The 24,669-nt window shown below is 42.7% G+C and overlaps 2 protein-coding genes across 4 annotated transcripts in view; both read right to left on the reverse strand.

The window, feature by feature from the left end:
* Positions 1 to 90: 90 nt before the first annotated feature.
* LOC129838595 (sodium- and chloride-dependent GABA transporter 2-like) lies at positions 91 to 22,310 on the reverse strand. Its single transcript, XM_055905675.1, has 15 exons — positions 21,565 to 22,310; positions 20,678 to 20,878; positions 16,766 to 16,900; positions 16,362 to 16,502; positions 16,109 to 16,196; positions 15,733 to 15,865; positions 13,800 to 13,934; positions 12,018 to 12,121; positions 11,747 to 11,871; positions 11,518 to 11,630; positions 11,145 to 11,282; positions 9,817 to 9,919; positions 7,984 to 8,084; positions 7,605 to 7,775; positions 91 to 916 (listed from the first exon to the last, which is right to left on the reverse strand). The coding sequence occupies exons 1-15, from the start codon at positions 21,569 to 21,571 to the stop codon at positions 749 to 751; spliced, it is 1,863 nt and encodes a 620-aa protein (XP_055761650.1). The 5' UTR covers positions 21,572 to 22,310; the 3' UTR covers positions 91 to 748.
* A 347-nt stretch (positions 22,311 to 22,657) lies between these two features.
* The window catches only part of LOC129838593 (lysine-specific demethylase 5A-like), a 59,143-nt gene continuing 57,131 nt past the window's right edge, over positions 22,658 to 24,669 (reverse strand). For all 3 annotated transcript variants that reach the window (XM_055905674.1, XM_055905673.1, XM_055905672.1), the window contains exon 29: positions 22,658 to 24,185. In XM_055905674.1, coding sequence (XP_055761649.1) covers positions 23,811 to 24,185 — 375 coding nt within the window. In that variant the 3' untranslated portion in view covers positions 22,658 to 23,810. The remainder of the gene's footprint in view (positions 24,186 to 24,669) is intronic.

Raw genomic sequence — 24,669 nt, forward strand, 5'->3', positions numbered from 1 at the left:
CTTGAATAGACTAGAACAATACTGTGAAGTGATTGTAAAGCCTTCCCTAGTGAAGTGTTCTCACAAGGATCATAATAATAGCATAGGATATACTGATACTAGACATTTTGTTTATTTCGAAACATAGAGATATATATTTATTTTGTACAGTCTTTTGTAGTCATGTTACACAGAAAATCATTAACATATTGTACACGTTTTCTATTAGCCCAACCGTTGTTAGCTCTTGTTAAACTGACAAAGATGACAATACATCCTCGTTTAGCAATGATCCACATTCTAACAACATCAACGGTTATTCATCTCATTTGTAATGTACAGCTTCCTTTACCCTCCCACTGGGCACACAGTGGTTGAATCAATGTTGTTTCCACATAATTCCAATGAAATTACATTTAACCAACGTGGAAGACGTTGAATTGACATTGTGCCCTGTGAGATGATTCCTTTAATACATGGAATACAGTACAGTAGGCCTAACAACAATCTATCACTTGGCAATAGACCAACAATAAAATACATGTGGAGATCAGTGTCCATTGAACAATGAGAAAGAAGCTTTTGTAATTGAACAGTTGACTTGTTTTATACCTGAAAGCACATTGGGTTGTGTAAAAGAGCAAAATTGTTCCTTTCTCTCATTGCTTATCGGGCTGCCTGATACACTTTATCTTGAATTGGAATTTCAGTTCATTTCCCAAAATGACTAAACTGAATTAGTCACTCCAATGGTGTAACTGGGGTCTTCTTAGCAGTGTGAGTCCTTCACCCCCACTGGGAGGTAGCCATCTTTGATTGGTACCCCTACTGGCTCCATGCCTCCCTCGTCCTTGGGGTCAAAGGTGGCCAGCATCCTCTCCTGTTCTCTCTTGGTTTTGGGTAGGTCGTTAGAGGGCTGGAGGAGGATGTGAATGCGCTGCAGAGAAGATTTGAAATATTTATAAAGAATAATGGACTGAGTAGATTGAGATAATGTTAGTAATGTTGTGTATCAGAGAGGAATGAAACAATGGCCATAAAAACACTGGACTGAGAAACGTAATGTTACTTGCTTAACCCTGGTTCTCTGATAATATGGGTGAGACATCTAACGGTGGGGTTCACCAGAATAAGTAGCTCGAAGGACCAATTTTACACAAGTGTTGGACACAGACAGGTCGCGTGGTGAATGAGGGCACTCCTCCTTCCCTCATACTAAAGAGTCACTCGCCTGCCCTCTGATCACTCTTGAACGAGACAAATTTCCTCAGACGCTTGCGACTAAGGGAATGTGGTGAGATGTCGCACTCATAATATTAGAGAACTGGGATTACACAAGTAACCTTAACCTCTTGACGCTAGGGGTCAGATTTGTATTATTATTTTTATTTTTTATTTTTTAAATAACTTTCCCAAGGTAAACGGACTATTTCTCAGGTCCAGATCGTAGAATATGCATATAATTTACAGATTAGGATAGAAAACACTCCAAAGTTTCCAAAAGTGTCAAAATATTGTCTGTGAGTATAACAAAACTGATTCTGCAGGCGAAAACCTGAGAAAATCTAACCCGGAATTGATATTTTTTTATATTTTTTTATCTGTGTTTCCTGGCACGTCTTTCTTCCATTTAAAGGGGTATCAACCAGATTCCTTTTCCAATGGCTTCCTCAGGCTGTGACCAGGCTTTAGACATAATTTCAGGCTTTTATTTTGAAAAATGAGCGAGATTTTTCTAAACTAGTCAGGTGTCCTCTGATTAGTTCCTGCGAGCGAGAGAGGTAGCTCTCCATTTTCTTTTCCTCTCTTTTATTGAATAGGTTACGGTCAAAATATTATCGATTATGTTTGTTAAAAACAACCTGAGGATTGATTATAAAAAACATTTGACATGTTTCTACGACCATTACGGATACTTTTTGGAATTTTCGTCGAACGGAACGAGGCTTTGGTTTTCTGAACATAACGCGCAACCCAAATGGCGTTTTTTTGTTATAAAAGTAATATTTATCGAAACAAAAATAACATTTGTTGTGTAACTGGGAGTCTCGTGAGTGCAAACATCCGAAGATTATCAAAGGTAAGCGATTAATTTTATTGCTTTTCTGACTTTCGTGACCAAGCTAACCAAGCTAATATAAGGCTAACTGTTCTAGCATTGATTGATACACTCACAAAAGCTTGGATTTCTTTCGCTGTAAAGCATATTTTCAAAATCTGACACGATAGGTGGATTAACAACAAGCTAAGCTGTGTTTTGGTATATTTCACTTGTGATTGCATTATTATAAATATTTTTTGTAATATTTTGCGCCCAGCAATTCAGCGGTTGTTTAGGAAAATGATCCCGTAAAAGGGATCCGTAGCGCAGAGAAGTCAAGTTATCTTTCAATTATTTGTTTCGACATCTCACTGTGGGATATGGCCACCTCCCGTATCGCACATGCTCTCTGAAGCCATGCAGTCTCAATATCAACCCCCAGAGGCCCGACACCGAGGACAGTATGCACCAATGAAGGCGCAGTGACATCTTGTGACACCCCTCATACCTCAAAAGTATGAGGGGATGCCCAACAAGCCACATCACAAATCTCCTGCAAGGAGATGCCCTTCAACAGTTCCCAAGAGTTGGCCATACCTCTGGTGGGGTGAGCTCTTAGGCCCTCCAGAGGCTGTAACCCTTTGCTATTATAGTCCAACACATCTCAGCATTCAACACCATAGTGCTCACAAAGCTCATCACTAAGCTAAGGACCCTGGGACTAAACACCTACCGCTGCAACTGGATCTTGGACTTCCTGACGGGCCGCCCCAGATGGTAAGGGTAGGCAACAACACATCTGCAACGCTGGTCCTCAAACCGGTTCCCCTCAGGGGTGCGTGCTTAGTCCCCTCCTGTACTCCCTGTTCACCCACGACTACGTGGCCAAGCACGACTCCAACACCATCATTACGTTTGCTGATGACAACGGTGGTAGGGCTGATCACTGACAACAATGGGACAGCCTATAGGGAGGTCAGAGGCCTAATCAGTATGGTGCCAGGCCAACAACCTCTCCCTCAATGTGAGCAAGACAAAGGAGATGATTGTGGACTACAAGAAAAGGAGGGCCGAACAGGCCCCCATTTACATCGACGGGGTTGAAGTGGAGCGGGTCGAGAGTTACAAGATCCTTGGTGTCCACATCCCCAACAAACTATCATGGTCCAAACACACCAAGAGAGTCATGAAGAGGGCACGATAACACCTTTTCCCCCTCAGAAGACAAACGATTTGGCATGGGTCCCCAGATCCTCAAAAAGTTCTACAGCTGCACTATCGAGAGCGTCCGGACCGGTTGCATCACCACCTGGTATGGCAACTGCTCGGTATCTGACCGTAAGGCGCTACAGCGGGTAGTGCGTACGGCCCAATACATCACTGGGGCCAAGCTTCCTGCCATCCAGGACCTATATAACAAGCGGTGTCAGAGGAAGGCCCAAAAAATTGTCAAAGACTCCAGTCACCCAAGTCATAGACTGTTCTCTTTGCTACCGCACTTTGCTACCGTCTTTGACAGAAGTGTATGATTGGTCCATCGAGCTATTTAGGATATTCTGGTGAATCTCCTGTATACAATCTCCTGTATACCACTCCTACCTTGTCACACCACAACTGATTGGCTCAAACGCATTGAGGTAAGAAATTCCACAAATTAACTTTTAAGAAGGCACACCTCTTAATTGAAATGCATTCCAGTGGATTACCTCATGAAGCTGGTTGAGAGAATGCCAAGAGTGTGCAAAGCTGTCATCAAGGCAAAGGGTGGTAACTTTGAAGAATCTCAAATATAAAATATATTTTGATTTGTTTAACACTTTTTTGGTTACTACATGATTCCATTTGTGTTATTTCATAGTTCTGATGTCTTCACAATTATTCTATGTAGAAAATACACACACGCAAAAGTATGTGGACACCACTTCAAATTAGTGGATTCAGCTATACAGGTATATGATTCGGTCATACAGGTGTATGAAATCGAGCACACAGCCATGCAATGTCCGTAGACAAACATTGCCATTAGAATGGCATTACTGAAGAGCTCAGTGACTTTCAACGTGGCACCATCATAGGATGCCACCTTTCCAACAAGTCAGTTCGAGCTGCCCCGGTCAACTGTAAGTGCTGTTATTGTGAAGAGGAAACTTCTAGGCGCAACAACGGCTTAGTGGTAGTGGTAGGCAACACAAGCTCACAGGCTCACAGCTGAAGCGCGTTAAAAATCGACTGTCCTCGGTTGCAACACTCACTACAGAGTTCTAAACTGCCTCTGGAAGCAACGTCAGCACAACTGTTTGTCGGGAGCTTCATGAAATGGGTTTCTATGGAAGAGCAGCCGCACACAAGCCTAAGATCTTCATGCGCAATTCCAAGCGCGCGGTCTCTGGGAGTGATGAATCACGCTTCACCATCTGGCAGTCTGACGGACAAATCTGGGTTTGGCGGATGCCAGGAGAACACTACCTGCCCGAATGCATAGTGCCAACTGTAAAGACCGCCATAAGGTGATGGCCTTCATAAAGGTGAATATTCTACAGAGGTCGGACGAAGCAAATGGCTGAATGTTCACCTATTTGGCGATTAAGGTAATGGACGAATGTATCTACCACTGCAGACTCAGTCTCTCTTTTGTAGATACTGTATAGCGTTGCCAGTGGTATCAGCTGATATTGTTATTATTAGGTAACGTTAGTGCCATAGTTCTTGAGTCAATTCTCCTTTTGTTTTAACGTTTTATTTTATTACCATGAAGCTGCCCATTTCTATTTATCGATGGTACCCGTATCCAGGGTAGATAAAGCACAGTTCTATTATTAGGTTACATAATTTCTTTAAAGATGCTGCAGCTAACTTAGTGGTATTGCTGTAAAATGTGATTTAGAAAATGTTTTATACTTTCTTTTAAAACAGCCTAGCTTTGGGTTTTAAAAGTATTTATTATTCATTTATTTATTATGTGCAACTTAACCATTTCAGCAGGGCTCTTTACACAATAGGTTTAGTGTTCCCCACTACAACCACATTGTGTGTGGATATTGAAAAATGTTTAATGGATCAGTTATGGTAATAGGGCATTATCCTTCTCCCGCCTGACTTTACATGGCTAGGCTTAAAATCATGAGAGAGAGAGCTGGTTGCTCAGTCACTTTTGCTCGCTGGAATGTTAAATCTGAAATCACCCAGTGAAACATAAAAGTTTTTTTTCTCATTTAAAATCACCTTAAAGTAGATATCGCCTTTCGAAAGGCACTTTTGAACACTCATTTCAAAGGAGGGTGGATCTGTCAATCATATCATTCCAATTTTCATTCTAAAACTAGAGCAGCGGCCATTTTAATTAGTAAAAACATACCGTTCGCAATGTCAAGTGGAGAGGCAGACTCAGCAGGCCGTTTCATTATTGTAGTAGGAAGACTGTATAATACACCTGTTATCTTGGCTAACATTTATGAACCAAACTGGGATATCAGTTCGTTCTTCAAATATATTTACTCAATTACCAAATACGCACACACACACCACCTAACACTAAGTGGTGATATGAATTGTGTACTTCTGCACAATCTGGATTGTAGCTCTCCTAAAGTATAATTTTCATCAAAGACAGTATCCACAATTCAGCTATTTCTTAAGGCATATGGCATATCTGATGCGTGACGTTGACACAATCCCACAGCTTTCTCACCAGTTCATAAGACCTTATCACGTATAGACTACTTTTCCATAGAAAATAGATTTATGCTACTTATCACGGAGTGTGATAATAACCAAGCTATAGTCATTTTGGATCATTCTCCTCTTACTATGAAACTACTTATACCAAATACACAGCCTAATTATCACCCTTGGCGGCTTAACTCACTACTGCTATAAGAAGAACAGTGTTGCTTTTATATAATCTCAAATGAAGCTATTTCTCGAGCTTAAACAAACCCCTGGAATGTCTCCTCCAACTGTATGGGAATCAATGAAGGCTTATCTAAGGGGACAAATGATTTCCTACAGCGCAAGATTAAAGTGCAATATTCAACACCTAGGGGATCTTACAAATAAAATCTTGGATTTGGATATGGCATATTCATAGTATTAATCCGCAGATTTACTAAAACAACATGTGACACTTCAGACAGAGCGCTCTTATTTCAACTCGACAAGCTGAAAATCTAATAAATTCATCTCTGCACAACAATTATGAACATGGAGAGAATTCAGGGGGAAATTATTATATATATATATATATATATATATATATATATATATATATATATATATATATATATATATATATATATATATATATATATATATATATATATATATATATATATATATATATATATATATAAATAAAAAAAAGTGAATCATATTTTTATTTGACGTACCCCTGACGGCATTGCACGTACCCCAGTTTGGGAATACCTGCTCCAGAGACTACGTATCTATATGTCGAAGACATGCTGTAATTCAATTTAAAATAGTTAAAATCGGGTGCATTGGTCAAAGGCAATGCTATCCGAGATTAGACAAGAAATAGATTCCACTTGTGACCGATGTAAGCAGGCTCCTGCTACTTTATTACACATGTTTTGGACATGCCCGAAATTGACAGATTTCTGGATATACATTTTTGAGACAATTTCTAAGATACTGGAGAGACCTATTGAACATTCTGCCTTTATTGCATTATTCAGAGTGGCACCACAGGAGGCCCCTCAACAGTTCTATGGGCAACATGCTGGCATGTACTACTCTTCTAGCTAGACGTCTCATACTATTTAAGTGGAAGGATCGGTTTCCTCCTACTTTTAATTATTGGATAAAGGAAGTTATTCAACATCAAGCTAGAGAAAATACGCTACTCCGTTAGGGGATCTGCAATTATACTTTAAAATATCTGGCAACCTTTCCTATCCTTTGTAGAAGACATGAACCCAGCTAATTTCACAACTCAATAAACCAACCCAAATTAAAATTTGAATCATTATTTTTACTCTAACTTTGTTAAATAATATCTTTGTATTTTGTTTTGCCTATTTGATTCGACTACTCATTGTACATCAAACCTGCTTTAAGTCTAGTTTATGGGTGGGCCTCTTAAAACATGGGGGGTTTGGGGGGGGTTTGATTTGGTAGGGGACCCGTGTGAGTTCTGCACTGTAACTGTTCTGTATTATTTGTATAATCATAAAAAATGCCAAATTAAAAAAAACTTTGTTGAGATCGGTGGAAGAACTTGACAGGCCTGCACAGAGCCCTGACCTCAACCACATCGGACACCTTTGGGATGAATTGGAATTACAACTGCGAGCCAGGCCTAATCGCCCAAAATCAGTGCCCAACCTCACTAATGCTCTTGTGACTGAATGCAAGCAAGTCCCCGCAGCAATGTTTCAACATCTAGTGGAAAGCCTTCCCAGAAGAGTAGAGGCTGTTATAGCAACAAAGGGGGAACCAACTCCATATTAATGTTCATGATTATGGAATGAGATGTTCGACGAGCAGGTGTCCACATACTTTTGACCATGTAGTGTATGTTGTGTCAAGAGGAAATGTGCAGGTAAGCAAAGGAACCTAAATTCACCTCTCTGAATGTTCCATCTGTGGTGGAGAGTTTGTAGATAATCCAGAAAGGGATACAGACCATGGAGGCAAGAGCCAGGAGCCAGCCTATTACATAGCCCCACCAGGGGTACACATACTCATTGTTGTACTTCAGAGGGGTGTACTTGATGAGGGAGAACGCAAAGGTGGCCTAGAGGAAAAAAACAAGTATTTGATTTAGAAGTGGGCCTTGACTGGGGCCGTCAACATTTACAACTGTAACTGGTGTTTTTCGAGATCATGGGATCTGTCTAGGGCCCAGAGTTTTCCTGGTCAGGAAAAAAAATCCTTTCCCTAACCATAACTAACGACATTTTATACTGTATATGAGAGTTTACATGGGTGTGTAGGTTACTCACAATGCATGTGGCTGGGGTGACATACAGCCAGCAGTATTTAATGTAAGGTCCTGGACGGTAGCCAATCATGTCTTCGATGTTATCATAGAAGCGGTCGACACCTGGAACAACATACAGAGACAGGCTAACCATGCTGGGTTTGGTCATAAGAGCTGTGGACACAAATGTCAACAATTGAGACTATGAAGCAGTCTCTGAACAGTACTATCAAAGGTGAGGAATATACAGTGCATTCGGAAAGTATTCAGACCCCTTGACTCACATTTTATTTTACAGCCTTATTCTAAAATTGATTAAATATTTTTTTTCCCCTCTCTCATCAATCCACACACACAATGACAAAGCAAAAAAATTTTTTTTTAAATGTTAGCAAATTAAAAAATGGGTTTAAAAAAAAAGTACATATCATATTTCCATAACAATTCAGACCCTTTACTGAGTACTTTGTTGAAGCACCTTCGACACCAATTACTGCCTTGAGACTTTTGGGTATGATGCTACAAGCTTCGCATACCTGTATTTGGGGAGTTGCTCCCAATCTTCCCTGCATATATTCTCAAGCTCTGTCAGGTTGGATGGGGAGCGTCACTGCACACTTATTTTCAGGTCTCTCCAAAGATGTTCGATCTGGTTCATGTCCTGGCTCTGACTGTGCCACTCAAGGACATTTAGAGACTTGTCCCGAAGCCACTCCTGCGTTGTCTTAGCTGTGTGCTTAGGGTCATTGTCCAGTTGGAAAGTGAACCTTCGCCCCAGTCTGATGTCCTGAGCAATCTGGAGAAAGATTAGTAATGAAAACTGTCTGTACTTTGAGATGTTCATCTTTCCTTGGATCCTGACTAGTCTCCCAGCAGCTGAAAAACATCCCCACAGCATGATGCTGCCACCACCATTGTTCACCGTAGGGATGGTGCCAGGTTTCTTCCAGATGCTACGCTTGGCATTCAGGCCAAAGAGTTCAATCTTGGTTTTGCCAGATTGGAGAATCTTGTTTCTCATGGTCCCGAAAGTCCTTTAGGTGCCTTTTGGCAAACTCCAAGCAGGTTGTCATGTGCCTTTTACTGAGGAGTGGCATCTGTCTGGCCACTCTACCATCACGGCCTGATTAGTGGAGTGCTGCAGAGATGGTTGTCCTTCTGGAAGGTTCTCCCATCTCCACAGAGGAACTCTGGAGCTCTGTCAGTGACCATTGGTTTCTTGGTCACCTCCCTGACCAAGGCCCTTCTCCCCTGATTTCTCAGTTTGGCCGGGCAGCCAGCTCTAGGAAGAGTCTTGGTAGTTACAAACCTCCTCCAGTTAGGAATGATGGGGACCTTCAATGCTGTAGAAATGTTTTAGTACCCTTCCCCAGATCTGTGCCTTGACACAATCTTCCCTCAGAACTCTACGGACAATTCCTTTGACCTCATGGCTTGGTTTTTGCTCTGACATGCACTGTCAACTGTTGGACCTTATATAGACAGGTGTGTGCCTTTCCAAATCATGTCCAATGGAAACAGGATGCACCTGTGCTCTCATAGCAAAGGGTCTGAACACTTTGGTAAATGAGAGATTATTCTTTTTATTTGAGCAAAAATGTCTCAAATCCTGTTTTGTCATTATGGGGTTTTGTGTGTAGATTCATGAAAAAAAACAGTTAATCAATTTTAGAATAAGGCTGTAACGTAACAAAATGTGGAAAAAGTGAAGGGGTCTGAATACTTTCCCGAATGCACTGTATTCTGGAATAAACCAGTTACAGTTCTGTCTTTGTGGGATTGATATGGTGTAACTATCTTTTGAACGGTTCCATCAGATATTTTGTTGTTGTTGTAGAATTGTATTCTAACTTACCATAGACCCATGCGATGGAGACCGTCTCAAAGATGGCCATGAAGAGAAGACACATGCCACTAGCAGCATAGTAGTCCATCAGCTGGAATACATATAACCCACCCTGAAGAGAGACAAGAAAACAACTAAAAAATAGTCGAGATCAGTGTGGAAGAACTTGTCTGGCCTGCACAGACCCCTGACCTAAACCCCATCGAACACCTTCAGAATGAATTGGAACGCTGATGGCAAGACAGGCCTAATCGCCCAACATCAGTGCCCGACCTCACTAATGCTCGTGGCTTAATGGAAGCAAGTCACCGCAGCAATGTTCCAACATCTATTGGAAAGCCTTCTGTTATAGCATCAAATGTGGACCAACTCCGTATTAAGGCCCATGATTTTGGAATGAGATGTTCGCCGAGCAGGTGTCCATACTTATTTATTTATTTTAACCCCCTTTTTCACGATATCCAATTGGTAGTTACGATCTTGTCTCATCGCTGCAACTCCCCAACGGCTCTGGAGAGGCGAAGGTCGAGTCATGCATCCTCTGAAACATAACCTGCTAAGCCTCGCCTTTAATTTTTTGTTTTTTATTTAACTAGGCAAGTCAGTTAAGATCAAATTCTTATTTACAATTACGGCCTACTGGGGAACAGTGAGTTAACTGCCTTGTTCAGGGGCATAAAGACAGATTTTTACCTTGTCAGCTCGGGGATTCGATCCAGCAACCTTTCGGTTACTGGCCCAACGCTCTAACCGCGCTGCTTCGTAACACCTGCTTGCTTAACCCGGAAGCCAGCCGCATCAACATGTCGGAGGAAACGCTCAACTGACGACCAAAGTCAACTTGCAGGGGCCCAGCCCACCACTAGGAGTCACTAGAGCGCGATGAGCGAAGGAAAGACCCCTGGCCAAACCCTCCCCTAAGTCGGTCACAGCCAGCTGTGACACAGCCTAGGATCGAACCCCCAGGGAGTAGTGACGCCTCAACACTGCGATGCAGTGCCTTAGACTGCTGCGACACTCAGGAGGCCCCTGGTCAGTGTACCAACTGTCCTGAACACAGTGATGAGGCTGTTAATCACTCTAAAGTGGTTTCTGTCCGCAAAATGAAAATGTCCTAGGTAATAAAACAAATCAGAGTATATATTTGTTGTGTTTGCTTTGAATGCAATCTCGACCAGCCACCTGGTAAGTTAGACTTTATGTCTGTCTGCATATTACAGCTAAAGAACACAATGAAATAGGCCTTGAGGGTTTATTCCCAACCCAGTCCCCAGGCAGGTGTCTCCCCCCTAACTAACCCATGGGGGTTAATTCCAAATTCCAGATGTGATGCCTACCTCCATCAGCATGACCAAGCCCATGAGGAAGGAGATGAAGGCCACTAAAGCCAGAAAGAGCTCCCTGCGGTTCTTACGACGAAACACCTCGGGATACATGTCCACCATGGCCGTTGTCAAGCTCTCTACACACACAAACTAGAGAGAAAGGGAGATTTTATTTTAACACATCTCAGTTCTAGGCATGTTTGGTAACAAATAGTAAGCATCTCTGATATCATGTTAGGCTAGGTATGTTTGGTTACATAGATAACGATGCTCTTGGATCTCCTCTCAGTTCTCGTTGTACAGAAGTGGTCCGTTTTATCCTTAACCGGGCCAATTTTCTTGACAGTACGTTCGTAAACATTGTAAATTACTTCGGAAGCCTTACTTGACTGTCCAACCCTAGCAGGATGATCATGATGAAGAAGAAGACGGCCCATAGTGAAGAAAACGGCATCATGGCCACAGCACGAGGGTACGCAATGAAGGCCAGACCAGGACCTAATGAAGAGAGAACAGGGAATCATATATAATAGCGAAATAACATTAAACCTGCATTTGAACAAATTATTGAAATTATCTTAATTAACAACTAGGTCACATTAAAACACACTCACCAGACTCTGCTACCTCTGAGATGGGGACATCCTGTTCATAAGCCATGAAACCCAGGATGGAGAAGATGGCAAAGCCTGACACAAAGCTTGTCCCACTGTTCAGGAAGCACAGGGCCAGGCAGTCTCTGCAAAACAAGATACCACAGACATGAAGATTTAAGGGGAGTTTGTTTCCCTCTTATAAGGGAATAATAAAAACCGAACCAATAATTACCATAGTGTGTGTGTGTGTGTGTGTTTGGTAAGAGTGTTTAATGCATCTTTAGCGTACTTGTAGCAGTTGTTGTTGTACTTGTTGTAACTCCCCAATGCTATGAGGGAGCCTAGACAGATGGCATAGGAGAAGAAGATCTGGGTGCCTGCATCCATCCATACCTGTAATACAGAGAGAGGTGAGGGCACAGAGGCCAGTCAAGCAACTACTGTAGGAGAAAAATGACTAATAAAGGCAAAGGTGTGTCATCTAGGGATGGTATTGGATCATACCTAAGCTCATGAATAATGATGCCACTTTAATAATGTTTACATATCTTACATTACTCATATCACATGTATATACTGTATTTTATACCATCTACTGCACCTTGCCTATGCAGCTCCACCATTGCTCATTCATATATTTATATGCACATATTCTCATTCATCCATTTAGATGTGTGTGTATTAGGTAGTTGTTGGGGAATTGTTAGATTACTTGTTAGATGTGTGTATTAGGTAGTTGTTGGGAATTGTTAGAATATTTGTTAGATATCACTGCACTGTTGGAACTAGAAGCACAAGCACTTCGCTACACTAGCATTAACATCTGCTAACCAATAACATTTGATTTGAATAAAACAGTGCAAATACAAGCCTCCTTTTACAAAGTAATGGAGAGTGACCCGTTTTTGTTTTGGCAGGTTTCCTGACTGTGGGCCACCATATATATATATATATATATATATAAAAACGTTCCAAACGCATGATGCACGTGGTTCAAAAAACCACACTCCTTTAGTTGTGTGTATTGAGAATGTGAGAGTTAAAGAGCAACCTCATGTGGAGCACCACATTGCATGCTTGTTTTACCGTCCTCTTTGTCCCTAATGAGTTTACCTAATCATTAAGGACCACTGACACTGCAGAGGTGAATTGTCAACCAGTCAGTTAAACGTCTTGTGGTCTAAACATTGATTAACAATCCCCACCTCTCAATCCACAACCAGAGACTGAAGATCTGAAAGGTGAGAATGGGGCAGCAAAGGGCCCTGGGATGATGACGTAATCAAATGATCTGCCCTGCTAGGGTGTAGATGGGTGGGCTTTGAGAAAGGGCAGGAGAAATCTGTGGTGTCATTGCCATGAATCCCACAGGCTCAAACTCCCTGCAGACAAACACAATAGGTTTTGGTACTGAGTTTGACAAACTCTAAATCTATGGCATGAGCCATGCTGCGGCTGAGTCCCAATTCCCGAATTTCCCAGTCCACCATGTGGAGAAAAGCACTTTGATGATGCTGAACCTGAAAAGACCAGGCTTTGGTCCAGACCAGGCTAAGCCAGTTGAGGGCTGAGCCCTGACACCCTGAGGGGGGAGTCTAGCAGCTGGAGGGTCCTGGAGGTCAGTGTTCCCCTTCAGTGCAGTGTCCCTGCCCCTCCGTGCAACCCCACCACTCACAGCCTCCTACAGACTCTTTCATGGAGCACAGATGGACCGAGCAGAAAAAAGCATTCCAGATAACCCTGGGATATCTACACTCACACCTGGAGGACCTTCACCCAAGGACCTTCTTCCAAATTCCCTAGTCTGGAAAGACATAGGGTAATATTGAGATAACTATTATGGACAATTTCTTTGAAATTATACCAGTCCCGAACATACCTCATTATGTTCTGATAGTCACCTCATTGTAAAATACTGAAAGTAGACTGTTTGCTATTCTGAGTATAAAATGTAATTTCATACCATTGCTCCCACAACAATAAGCTACCTGATGCAAGTGTGTGGTTCAGTCAACAGGTTTTCTACTACGTATCAGCAGGGGCCAGGGGTTATTATTGTTGTGGTACCTACCTGAGGGTCTGCTAGTCTTGACAGGTCAGGGTAAAGGTAGAACTTGATCCCTAGGTCCGCTCCAGGTAAAGTGACTCCACGAATCAGCAGAACTATTAGCATCAGGTAGGGGAAGGTAGCTGTGAAGTACACCACCTGTAGATTGGATGGAATCATATTGAAAAGGTCAGTGATCTAACGCATCAGGGTCATGTTCATTAAGGAAAACACTTTTTTTTTTTTTTTCAATGGAAGAAAGAAATGAACAAGACCAGGTAGTCCCTCCCTGTTTCACTCTGCTTCTTCTGTGTAGCTCTTTACACTCGTACCCGTATACGGGTTGAAAATAGAAGATTTGGACACTGATTTGCGCCTAAATTGGTACGCATTGGCTGTACGGTAACACGCTATACATGACCTCAGAGCTCAAGTCGTTTTGACTGACAGCGGTTCTGAACTTGAACACCGCACGTGACAAGAAGTTGCCCCCATCCCTCCTGCTAGTTGGGCAACTTTGGCAACATTTTTGTTGTCTGAATGAGGGAAACGCTGTAAATAAATAAGATGACGTATTTCGAAAGATGAGACGTTAAGGATTATAATGAATACAGCTTTGATGTCATACAAGCAAGCCAAACACCCATTAGTCCAAATGTGCACTTCACATTTACATATCATAAAACTCATTATAATATAGTGTCAACGTTTATGATCACAATGCTTGATGTACAGTTACAAGATGATATGACGTCAAATCATTGGTTGTTCTGAACAGAATGCCTGTTTGTGGTATTGTGAACACGCATTTGAATGCACTTGTCACCCTATTCTATGCACACCAAAATTACAATCAGCTTCTTTGAATTGCCTTGTGAAAGCCTAACACTAAGATCTTAAAATGAACATGACCCTGATCTGAAACTGTTCTATTGCCATGTTGGCAATAGAACACTCTTTAAAATGATGCCCGCCTGACCAGATTGCGATTTATAATGGACCATTTGTGGAATGCACAACCAACAGTAATTGTGTAAAGTGCAGGATGCAGGGATGTGTTCATTTTACATTACATTTTAGTCATCGAGTAAATGCTCTTATCCAGAGCGACTTACAGCAGTGAGTGCAAACATTTATATATTTGTTGGTACCCCATGGGAATAGAACCCACAACCCTGGTGCCACAGGAGGCTGCTGAGGGTAGAGCACCTCATAGTAAATGTCCAGAACAGAGCAAATGGAATGGCATTAAACACATTGAAACCATGCGTTTCATATCTTTCCACTGATTCCGCTCCAGTCATTACCACGAGCCCGTCGTCCCCAATTAAGGTGCCACCAACCTCAAGTGCCATGCTCTACCAACTAAGCCACATGGGAGTTCCAAAGAAAACTACAAGTCTGCTTGATCTAGTTCCTCAATGGCACAGCAAGGAGAGCACAAAAAAAAGCACCTTAGTGGAAAATGGTTCTTTGAGTCATAAAAGTGCATTGAAATGACGTAGGAACGGTGCACACTTTGGAGAGTTCTGTGGCCACTTAGAAACTCCAGTTAGACCTTTCACTCAAAAATGTTTTGGGGGGGATGCACCTACCCCAAATATACCATGAATATGCGTATCATGTTACTGAACAAATGTGGTGAAACATATTTGCACCACAGTAAATGCACATAAAATCAACAGTGTAATGTTTGGATTCAATCTCGATTCAGATAAACAGTTTTGTCATCACCTTTAGTCTAATAATTATTTCCCCATAATCTGCAAACTGTTCCCTTTTGATTGCTACCACTTATGCATATACTTCCAATATTTCCTCTGTAATAAACATTTAAATTGATCCCTATCCATATATGCCATTTCCCACAAGTATAAGGGGTTATTAATGCCTAATGACCATGACCCCGGTGAAGTAAATAAATAAAGACAGGAAGAATTGAAAGAAACAAGCCCACCTTCCCAGTGGATTTGACCCCTTTCCAGATGCAGAAGTAACACATGACCCAGGCGATGGCCAGACAGAAGGCCAGGTCCCAGTTCAGAGAGCCCATGTGGTCGATGCCGGACGACAGCCGCAAGGCTCTTCTCCTGAGTAAACACATAACACAGGGGGTCAGAACAAAATCACAATGGATGAAGTGCAATAACAGTTCTAGTTTAGATATTCTGATTTTAAGCACCCTCAGCTACTCCAAAAAAGGTTAACATATTATAAAATCTTAGACTTGAGGGTCTGGTGTCCAGGACACGGATTAAGCCTAGCCCTGGACCAAAAAAAATATTTGAATTGAGATGTGTTGAGTAACAAAGAGAGGTGCTATGAATACTTACTCCCAGAATTCAATGACGGGGGATGTGGAGTTTTCGGGCAGGGTGTAGTTGACAGAATTGTTCCTCCTCTGAAACTCCACGCAATTTTCTTAGATAAAAAATGTTTACATGTTGCATCATTACCACCATAAAATCACTGACAAGTGTTAAAAGCAGTAATATGGAATTCAATCATTTTTTATTTGTCATATCGCTCCATACAGCCAAGCCACTTAAAACAAAGTTGACATTTCCAATCTTATTGCTGTCTCACCTGTATTCCAGGTGTTGTTACAGGAGGACCAAGGGAGATCCCAGGAGAAGGAGAAAGACAGGTAGAAGATTCCCCAAGCCAGAACCACAATGTAGTAGGAGTTCAGCAGAGCCACAATGATCTGGGTGCCATAGCCAAGACCTGGATCAAAGACAGGGACAGACAGGGAGGAATGGATAGAAAGTAAACAAAAAGTCCCACTTTGTAGTGTCACTCAAACCAAAAAAAAAACATGGTAGTAACTATGTAATTACAATATAAGTACACATTGTTTATTGCATAATGTATATAACAGTGACACATGAAAGTGTAAAAAGCTCAGGCACAAACCCTTATTGTATAGCATTACTTTATTTACAGCATAATGCCTTAAAGATATAGTCCCATAGGAAAGAGCAGGTTACCCTCAAACAGTGGACTGATCTTCCTCCAGCAGGTGATGCCTCCCTCACTGGTGTACTGGCCCAGAGCAGTCTCCAGGAAGAACACAGGTATGCCACAGGTGAACAGGAAGATCAGGTAGGGGATGAGAAATGCACCTTGGGGATGGGAAATGGGGAGTCATCCAAAAAATATACAGTGTACAAAACATGCTCTTTCCATGACAGACTGACCAGGTGAATCCAGATAAAAGCTATGATCCCTTATTGAGGTCACCTGTTAAATCCATTTCAAAATCAGTGTAGATGAAGGGGAGGAGACACATTAAAGAAGGATTCTTAATGCTCGAGATATTTGAGACATTAACTGTGTGTGTGTGCGCCATTCAGAGGGTGAATGGGCACGACAAAAGATTCAAGTGCCTTTGAACGGGGTATGGTAGTAAGTGCCAGGAGCACCGGTTTGAGTGTGCCAAGAACTGCAATGCTGCTGGGTTTTTTATACTCAACAGTTTCCTGTGTGTATCAAGAATGGTCCACCACCCAAAGGACATCCAGCCAAAAGCAAGCCAATGGTCAAAAACGGGACATTGAGGAAAGAGGACAAAGGAATCTGACACAAATTGTGCATTACAGACATGCTACAATTAGTAAACTGACAGTCACGTACAACATTGTTGCCCAAAGACCCATAAAGGAACGCACGACTTGTCGTTCCTTGACACAAATGGGGTATGGCAGCTGACGACCTTACAGAGTCCCACTTCCTTCAGCAAAAAACTGCGGTTGCAGTGGGCTAAGGAACGAAAACACTGGATACCGGATGATTGTAAAAACATTGCCTGGTCCGATGAATCCCAGTTCCTGCCATTACACGCTGATGGGAGGACTAGGGTATGGAGAAAACCACGAGTACACGCATCCATCATGCCACGTGTCAACATTTCAGGCTGGTGGTGATGGTGTGGGATGTGTTTTCATGGCACACATTGGGCCCCTTGATAAAAGTGCCGCAACGTTTAAATGCTACAGGATATCTGAACATTATTGCCAATCAGGTGCATCCCTTCATGGCAGTAGTGTATCCATTTGCAAATACATTTTTCAGCAGGATAATTCCCCATGCCACAAGACTAGGATTGTCCAGGAATGGTTCCACGGACATGACGCTTACTGCAGTGGCCTGCCCAGTCACCAGATCTCAATCCAATTGAGCATCTGTGGGATCAAATCCAATCTTATTTGTCACATGCGCCGAATACAACAGGTGTAGTAGACCTTACCGTGAAATGCTTACTTACAAGCCCTTAACCAACAATGCAGTTAAGAAAATAGAGTTAAGAATAATTTACTAAATAAAACTAAAGTCAAAAATAAAATGAAAAACAAGAAAATAACAAGGCTATATTTTATTTACTTAACTAGGCAAGTCAGTTAAGAACAAATTCTTATTTACAATGATGGCCTACCCCGGCCATACCCTCCCCTTACCCGGATGACGCCGGGACAATTGCGCACCGCCCTGGGGACTCCCGATCACTGCGGGTTGTGATACAGCCCGGGATCGAACCAGGGTCTGTACTGACGCCTCTAGCACTGCGATACAGTGCCTTGGACCACTGCGCCACTCGGCAGCCCTATATACAGGGGGTACCGGTACAGAGTCAATGTGCGGGGGTATAATTTATTTGAGGTAATTTGTACATGTACATTTAGGTCCTGGATGGCAGGAAGCTTGGCCCCAGTGATGTACTGGGCAGTACGCACTAGCCTCTGTAGTGCCTTATGGTCGGATGGCGAGGTGAAGCAACTGGTCAGGATGCTCTCGATGGTGCAGCTGTAGAACGTTTTGAGGATCTGGGGACCCATAAAATCTTTTGTCTCCTGAGGAGAAAAGGCATTCACAACTGTCTTGTTTGGAACATGATAGTTTGTTGGTGATGTGGACACCAAGGAACTTGAAACTGTCAACCCTCTCCACTATGAAACTGTCAACCCACGCCCTGTCGATGTTAATGGAAGCCTGTTCAGCCAGCCTTCTCCTGTAGTCCACGATCAGCTCCTTTGTCTTGCTCACGTTGAGGGAGAGGTTGTTGTCCTGGCAACACACTGCCAGCTCTCTGACCACCTCCCTATAGGCTGTCTCATCGTTGTCGGTGATCAGGCCTACCACTGTTGTGTCGTCAGCAAACATAATGATGGTGTTGGAGTCTTGCTTGGCCAGGCAGTCGTTGGTAGGGAGTACAGGAAGGAACAAAGCACGCATCCCTGAGGGGCCCCCGTGTTGAGGATCAGTGTGGCAGATGTGTTGATGTCTACTCTTACCACCTGGGTGGTGGCCCGTCAGGAAGTCCAGGATCCAGTTGCAGAGGGAGGTGTTTAGTCCTAGGGTCCTTAGCTTATTGATGAGCTTTGTGGGCACTATGGTGTTGAACGCTGAGCTGTAGTCAATGAACAGCATTCTCACATAGGTGTTCATTTTGTTCAGGTGTGAAAGGGCAGTGTGGAGTGCAATAGAGATTGCATCACCTGTGGATCTGTTGGTGCGGTATGCAAATTGTTGTGGGTCTAGTGTTTCTGGGATAATGGTGTTGATGTGAGCCATGACCAGTCTTTCAAAGCATTTCATGGCTATACATGAGTGCTACGGGGCAGTTTTCATGTAGGCAGGTTACCTTCGCTTTCTTGGGCACAGGGACTATGGTGGTATGCTTGAAACATGTAGGTATTACATACTAGGTCAGTGAGAGATTGAAAATGTCAGTGAAGACACTGCTCTGGGTGTCTTGGTAATCCGCTCTGACACATGCTCTGGGTACACGTCCTGGTAATCCGTCTGGCCCCGCGGCTTTGTGAATGCTGACCTGTTTAAAGGTCTTGCTCACGTCGGCTACGGAGGGTGTGATCACACAGTCATCCGGAACATCTTGTATGCTCATGCATGCTTTAGTGTTGCTTGCCTCGAAGCGAGCATAAAAGGCTGAGATGGAACGAGCGAGTCGGAGTAAAGAAAGACTACCAGCCAACTTGACAGAACTGTGGAAAGCATTGGAATCAACATGGGAACGATTGACACCTTGTAGAGTCCATGCCCCGACGAATTGAGGCTGTTCTGACGTCAAGGGAGTGCATCCATTTTAAAAAAACATTATTTTTTTTAGCTCAGGTCATCCCGGGAATCGAAGCCTCTATCCTGGCGTTACAAGTACCATGCTCTACCAACTGAGATACCGAGGACCATGAGAGTCAGTGATAAGGTACGCCTAAAGTCAGAATTACCTCATGTAGACACTATAAAAGGTGTTTCATCCATAGGGTTTCATTGATTTACATTTCATTCTGTGAATAAATCTCAATGTCAACCAATTTTATTTTCACGCTGAGTTAATGACGCAACGGAGTCTGTCGACTTTTGACGTCAGCCAATCTGAGGATGTTTAGAGTGCTTGGATGGATGGATTTCCGGAGCATGGCAAACGCTGCAGGGGCTTGACCACAGGCTATTTAGGACAGAGGGGAAACAGCTGTGACATTCTCTGACCCCTAACCTCTGATCGCATACACCCCACAGAGAGAAACGTCTGATGTAGCACCTACATAAGCATTTCCCTAAACCCATGGCCTGATCTAAATAGGAGTCCCAATTAGACCCAAAAATGTTTTTATAGCTAGGCCTCAGTGTATGTTATTAATAACAAACAAATGTTATTAAATTAAAAATAGCCATTTGCAAATTGGTTGTTGGAGATACACGGTTGAAGCTCTGTGCTCCACTAGGACCTAAAATAATTCAAGACAATAATTTGCAAACTTATTTTCAATTAAGAACAAACCCTTATTTAAAATGATGACCTGTCAAACAGTAATACATGCTCATCTTTGTGACTCTAAATTAAACGTCTGTGACCTAGTCTGGGCTCATCCTTTAGAACTTACCTCCTCCGTTCTTGTAGCAGAGGTAAGGAAAGCGCCACATGTTCCCCAGGCCGATGATGGACCCCATCACAGACAGGATGAACTCCATTTTGTTGCTCCATTGGCCCCTCTCCTGCATCTTCTCCTCTGACAGGGGCTGAGGGACCGGGACCAGGTCCTTCAACCTGCTGCTGTTCTTGGCATTTGAGAGGCCCGCTATAACTATTTCAAGCAATAAAAACACAGAATGAGTTTCAAGACAAGTACCTACATGTAGTGATGCATATACACATGTATTTATTTTAAATGTAAAGTAACATGTAAGTAGCCTGGGTACCCTGTCCGTTTGAGTTACTATTCCACTCCATGTCCTGCCATGTTGGCCAAGGAGTGGAAAGTTACCAAAACAGGTTCTAGATTTCAGGCTAACATGTAAGTACATGTCAAGTACATTGATACTGCACCAAAGCTTTTGTCTAATGACTCCTCAAATAATGTTTGTGGCTCTCTAAGTGCCATCTGAAGAACTTAATGTACTCAAAAAAAAGGCAGAGCTTTACACAATCAAGTTCAGGCCAACCTTAAATTGATTAACATGTGGCATTGATCATCACGTCCCATTATGTCATGTACATACTGTACTGACATTGATCATGAATGGGTGGGAGCGGAAAAAGCCCCGAGACCGCATGCTTACAGAATTTAGATCTTTACAAATGTTCTACATTGAAAATCTAAAATCTGGGCAAACAGCCCAGGATGATTCCACACTAAACCTTAGATCTCACACTAAAATATGCCCAGAGGTTTAGTCATCTTACTTGATACAAAATAAAACATAGAAAAGACTGGGCTGTACCATGTTTTACACCAATGACTTAGAATTAAAATATTAGTCAAGTACGTACCATTCATTGTTTGGGGTGTCTCAAGTCTCAAGTTTGGCTCTCAGTCAGTGAATATTGATCTGTAGATATTCACATTTTAGTATTTAACATGAGGAGCAAATATGGGGTGGGAGGTTGTAAATCCTAAATTTAGGCTCAGCCTCCAATCTACGCTCTGCCCATATGACCCCTCCCCTCTTAGATACTCCCACTTATTGAGTCAGTTGATTCTAAATACTTAAAATAGTCATTCACAAGGCATACAGGACCATGTAGTGAATACTGACATGCCAACAAATGAATCAAAGATTAATTATACAATTTGGTTTGGTTAATGATCCAGTGTCCAACTGCGATCACCTACGTCCTGTCTCGTGATCGCCGCTTGCCTCTCCGGTTAGCTTGTCTCTTAAAGAGGTGAGTGGGTGAAAGCAGGAGGTCAGGACTGGATTTCACTTGATTTTGCTTCCACTGGTTGTGGTGGGTTTCCATAAATACAGTAGCTGAAGCAGATGTGTTCAGAATCACATTATATGCAATTAACACACTTTTACTGCATTCCCCTGCACAGGTACAAAGAGAACACTAATGCGAATTTAAATCCTACGATTAGATATTTGCATGATTAGACTTATCACCAAGCCAAACAATGAATTAAAGAGGGCAGACAAATAAAATGTAACGAGTTCATAGCATTGTTGCAAGACAATTGATTTCATATTGGTGCACAACAGTCAACTGACTGCCAATATTCTTCTTTTTTTTTTATTTTTATTTTTTACTCTTAATGAACCTTCCCTTCTCCTTTGACAACTCCTACAGACTAAGACATACAGGTTGATCTGGGATTGGGCGTGAGACGAAAACATGTGAAAAACATGGGACGTCACATGCGGCCAGGGAGATCCTGCTCGATACTATGGATCTCTCGTCATGGGTTGAATACCAGAAGTTGTGGCCTGAATCCTTTGATCCCACGGCTCCTAACAGTCAGGCCTTCTGATGACCCACCCAAAACATTGGTATTGACATTAAATTACATATCAAATCATCTCAAAACAGGAAGTTGTATATAACGGTATTGAAAATAAGAGAAAGAAATGCTGCTCCTTACTCATTTGACTAGGAATTGTTTATTAAAGGTGAGAAAACAAAACAGCAACATCCAATCACTTAATTGCTTAAAACCTATATACACATTATAAATACGTATCACTACATACAACCATTGTTCCTAGTCCTACATGGAGCTGTTACTTATTGTTTGGGGCCAGGCAGAGAGAGGATACTGAATGTGCATCCCACATTTTTACAAGTACATTTTTATCATTTAGCAGACGCTCTTATCCAGATCGACTTAGGGTTGAGTACCTTGCTCAAGGGCACATCGATACATTTTTCACCTAGCCAGCTTGGGGGTTTCGAACCCGAGACCTTCCGTTAACTGGCCCGACACTCTAAAAAGCTAGGCTACCTTCCAACTCCGTACAGTCATCATGAATATTTGGAGGTGGAACATGGCAGCCCAAATGGCACCCTATTCCCTTTATAGTGCACTACCTTTGACCAGAGCCCATGTAGCGCATAGGAAAAAAGGTGTCTTTTGGGACACAGATTTACACCTCTACAGAGTCACACCTCTGCAGATTCATGATGACTGTACTGAAGCTTCTGACTGTAGTTGGACTGAGGCAGATTGGCTCCAAATATTTATCAGAGGGGTCTAGAGAACGTTACAGACCTGAAACAGACAAAACAGCCCATGGTCATTCCGAGTCGTGCAGTCAAAACCGCTCTGATACTCTGTGCACACACTGTTCTCTGGATTATAAGGCCTTCTTTAACAGTTCTGAATTAGAGCGAAACAGATCCTCATCAACAATTGGTTCCCATGAGAGAAGAGGGAGAGCGGGAAAAAAGGTCATCTGGAGTTTCAGTCTGATGCAGAAAATACCTCTCTCGCCTCAAACAGGACCACAAGCTTTTAGCTTAAAGTCGAATTTCTTTGTAGTATTATTCTCATGCGAGTATCATCATCCAGTCTTGAGGATACCCCTTAATTTGAAGCTCCTTTACCACTAAATCAAGATTAGCGAAATATGTTGGTCTGAACAGGTCTGGAACAGAACATGTCAGGGTCTTCCAGACTCAAATGGTCTGACGCGAGCTTACCGGGTGTGTGTGTGTGTGTGTGTGTGTGTGTGTGTGTGTGTGTGTGTGTGTGTGGTGGCCGACTGTGTGAATGTGGTCTCTGTCCTGGGTCTGCGCTAGCTGCTCTCACGAGTGTCCGGCTGCTGCTGTTGGGAGACGGAGATAGAGGGAGGCATCATTTGGGTCTGGGTGGGGGGCATCATTATGGAGTGCGAGGGGGGCATAATGATCTGGCTCAGCCCGCTGCAGACTGGCGCTTCCAGCACCACTGGCTCCTCACAAACACGCTCCACCTTCACCACCGCTGTCACCCCTCCTCCTATGCCCATGCTTCTGCCCAAACTTCCAACTACGCCCCCACTCAAGATGGACGACTTGCGGGTGCAGTCGATGCAGATGTAGTCCTCCTCCTCGGCCATCTCGCAGGTCACACCCACACACACCTGGTGGAACCACTCGTCACAGCCGCCGTCGCACTGAACCCAATCCACCTGACAGAGGGAAGAGAGACAAACATACAGGCGATCACACATTCTGCTAAAATCAGGATATAAGATCATCAGCTAGTGGTCAGAAAAGGCCATTGCCCTTCAGATTCACAAGCATTATACTTGTAGAGTGTTTCTGTTTTTTAAAGGAATATAGCATTATGTATATGATGTATAATAAGCATGATATTTATGTTGCATTTTATTATGGTGCATTTAAGCATCAATGTAAAGGACTTAAATGTAATGTAATGTAAGCCTAATCCAATCCAGTCCTCCTTAAAGTTCTGTAAAGCTGGAGGATATCACCATGCCTCTGATGTGTTCTGAGAGCACATGGATGGGTAGGACTGGGAGGGTGGTTAGGCTAGTCATTGACTTAGTGTCTAATTTACAGTCACTTCCAACAGCACAAAGCTTGTCCTGTTAATACGTTATGTGTAACTCTCTTTAAGGTGTTCCAGTGCTGTTATCAGCTGTTGATATT

Source organism: Salvelinus fontinalis, chromosome 39 (assembly GCF_029448725.1).
Source record: "Salvelinus fontinalis isolate EN_2023a chromosome 39, ASM2944872v1, whole genome shotgun sequence".
NCBI lineage: Eukaryota > Metazoa > Chordata > Actinopteri > Salmoniformes > Salmonidae > Salvelinus > Salvelinus fontinalis.

Excerpts from the sequence above, each read along its gene's own strand:
- LOC129838595 (XM_055905675.1), bottom strand. Across the intron at positions 16,901-20,677 it reads CTGCTACAAGAACGGAGGAG|GTGCATTTCTCATCCCCTAC; the intron begins GTAAGTTCTAAA and ends CCCATCCCCAAG. Across the intron at positions 917-7,604 it reads CAGATGGAACATTCAGAGAG|CGCATTCACATCCTCCTCCA; the intron begins GTGAATTTAGGT and ends TCTTCTCTGCAG.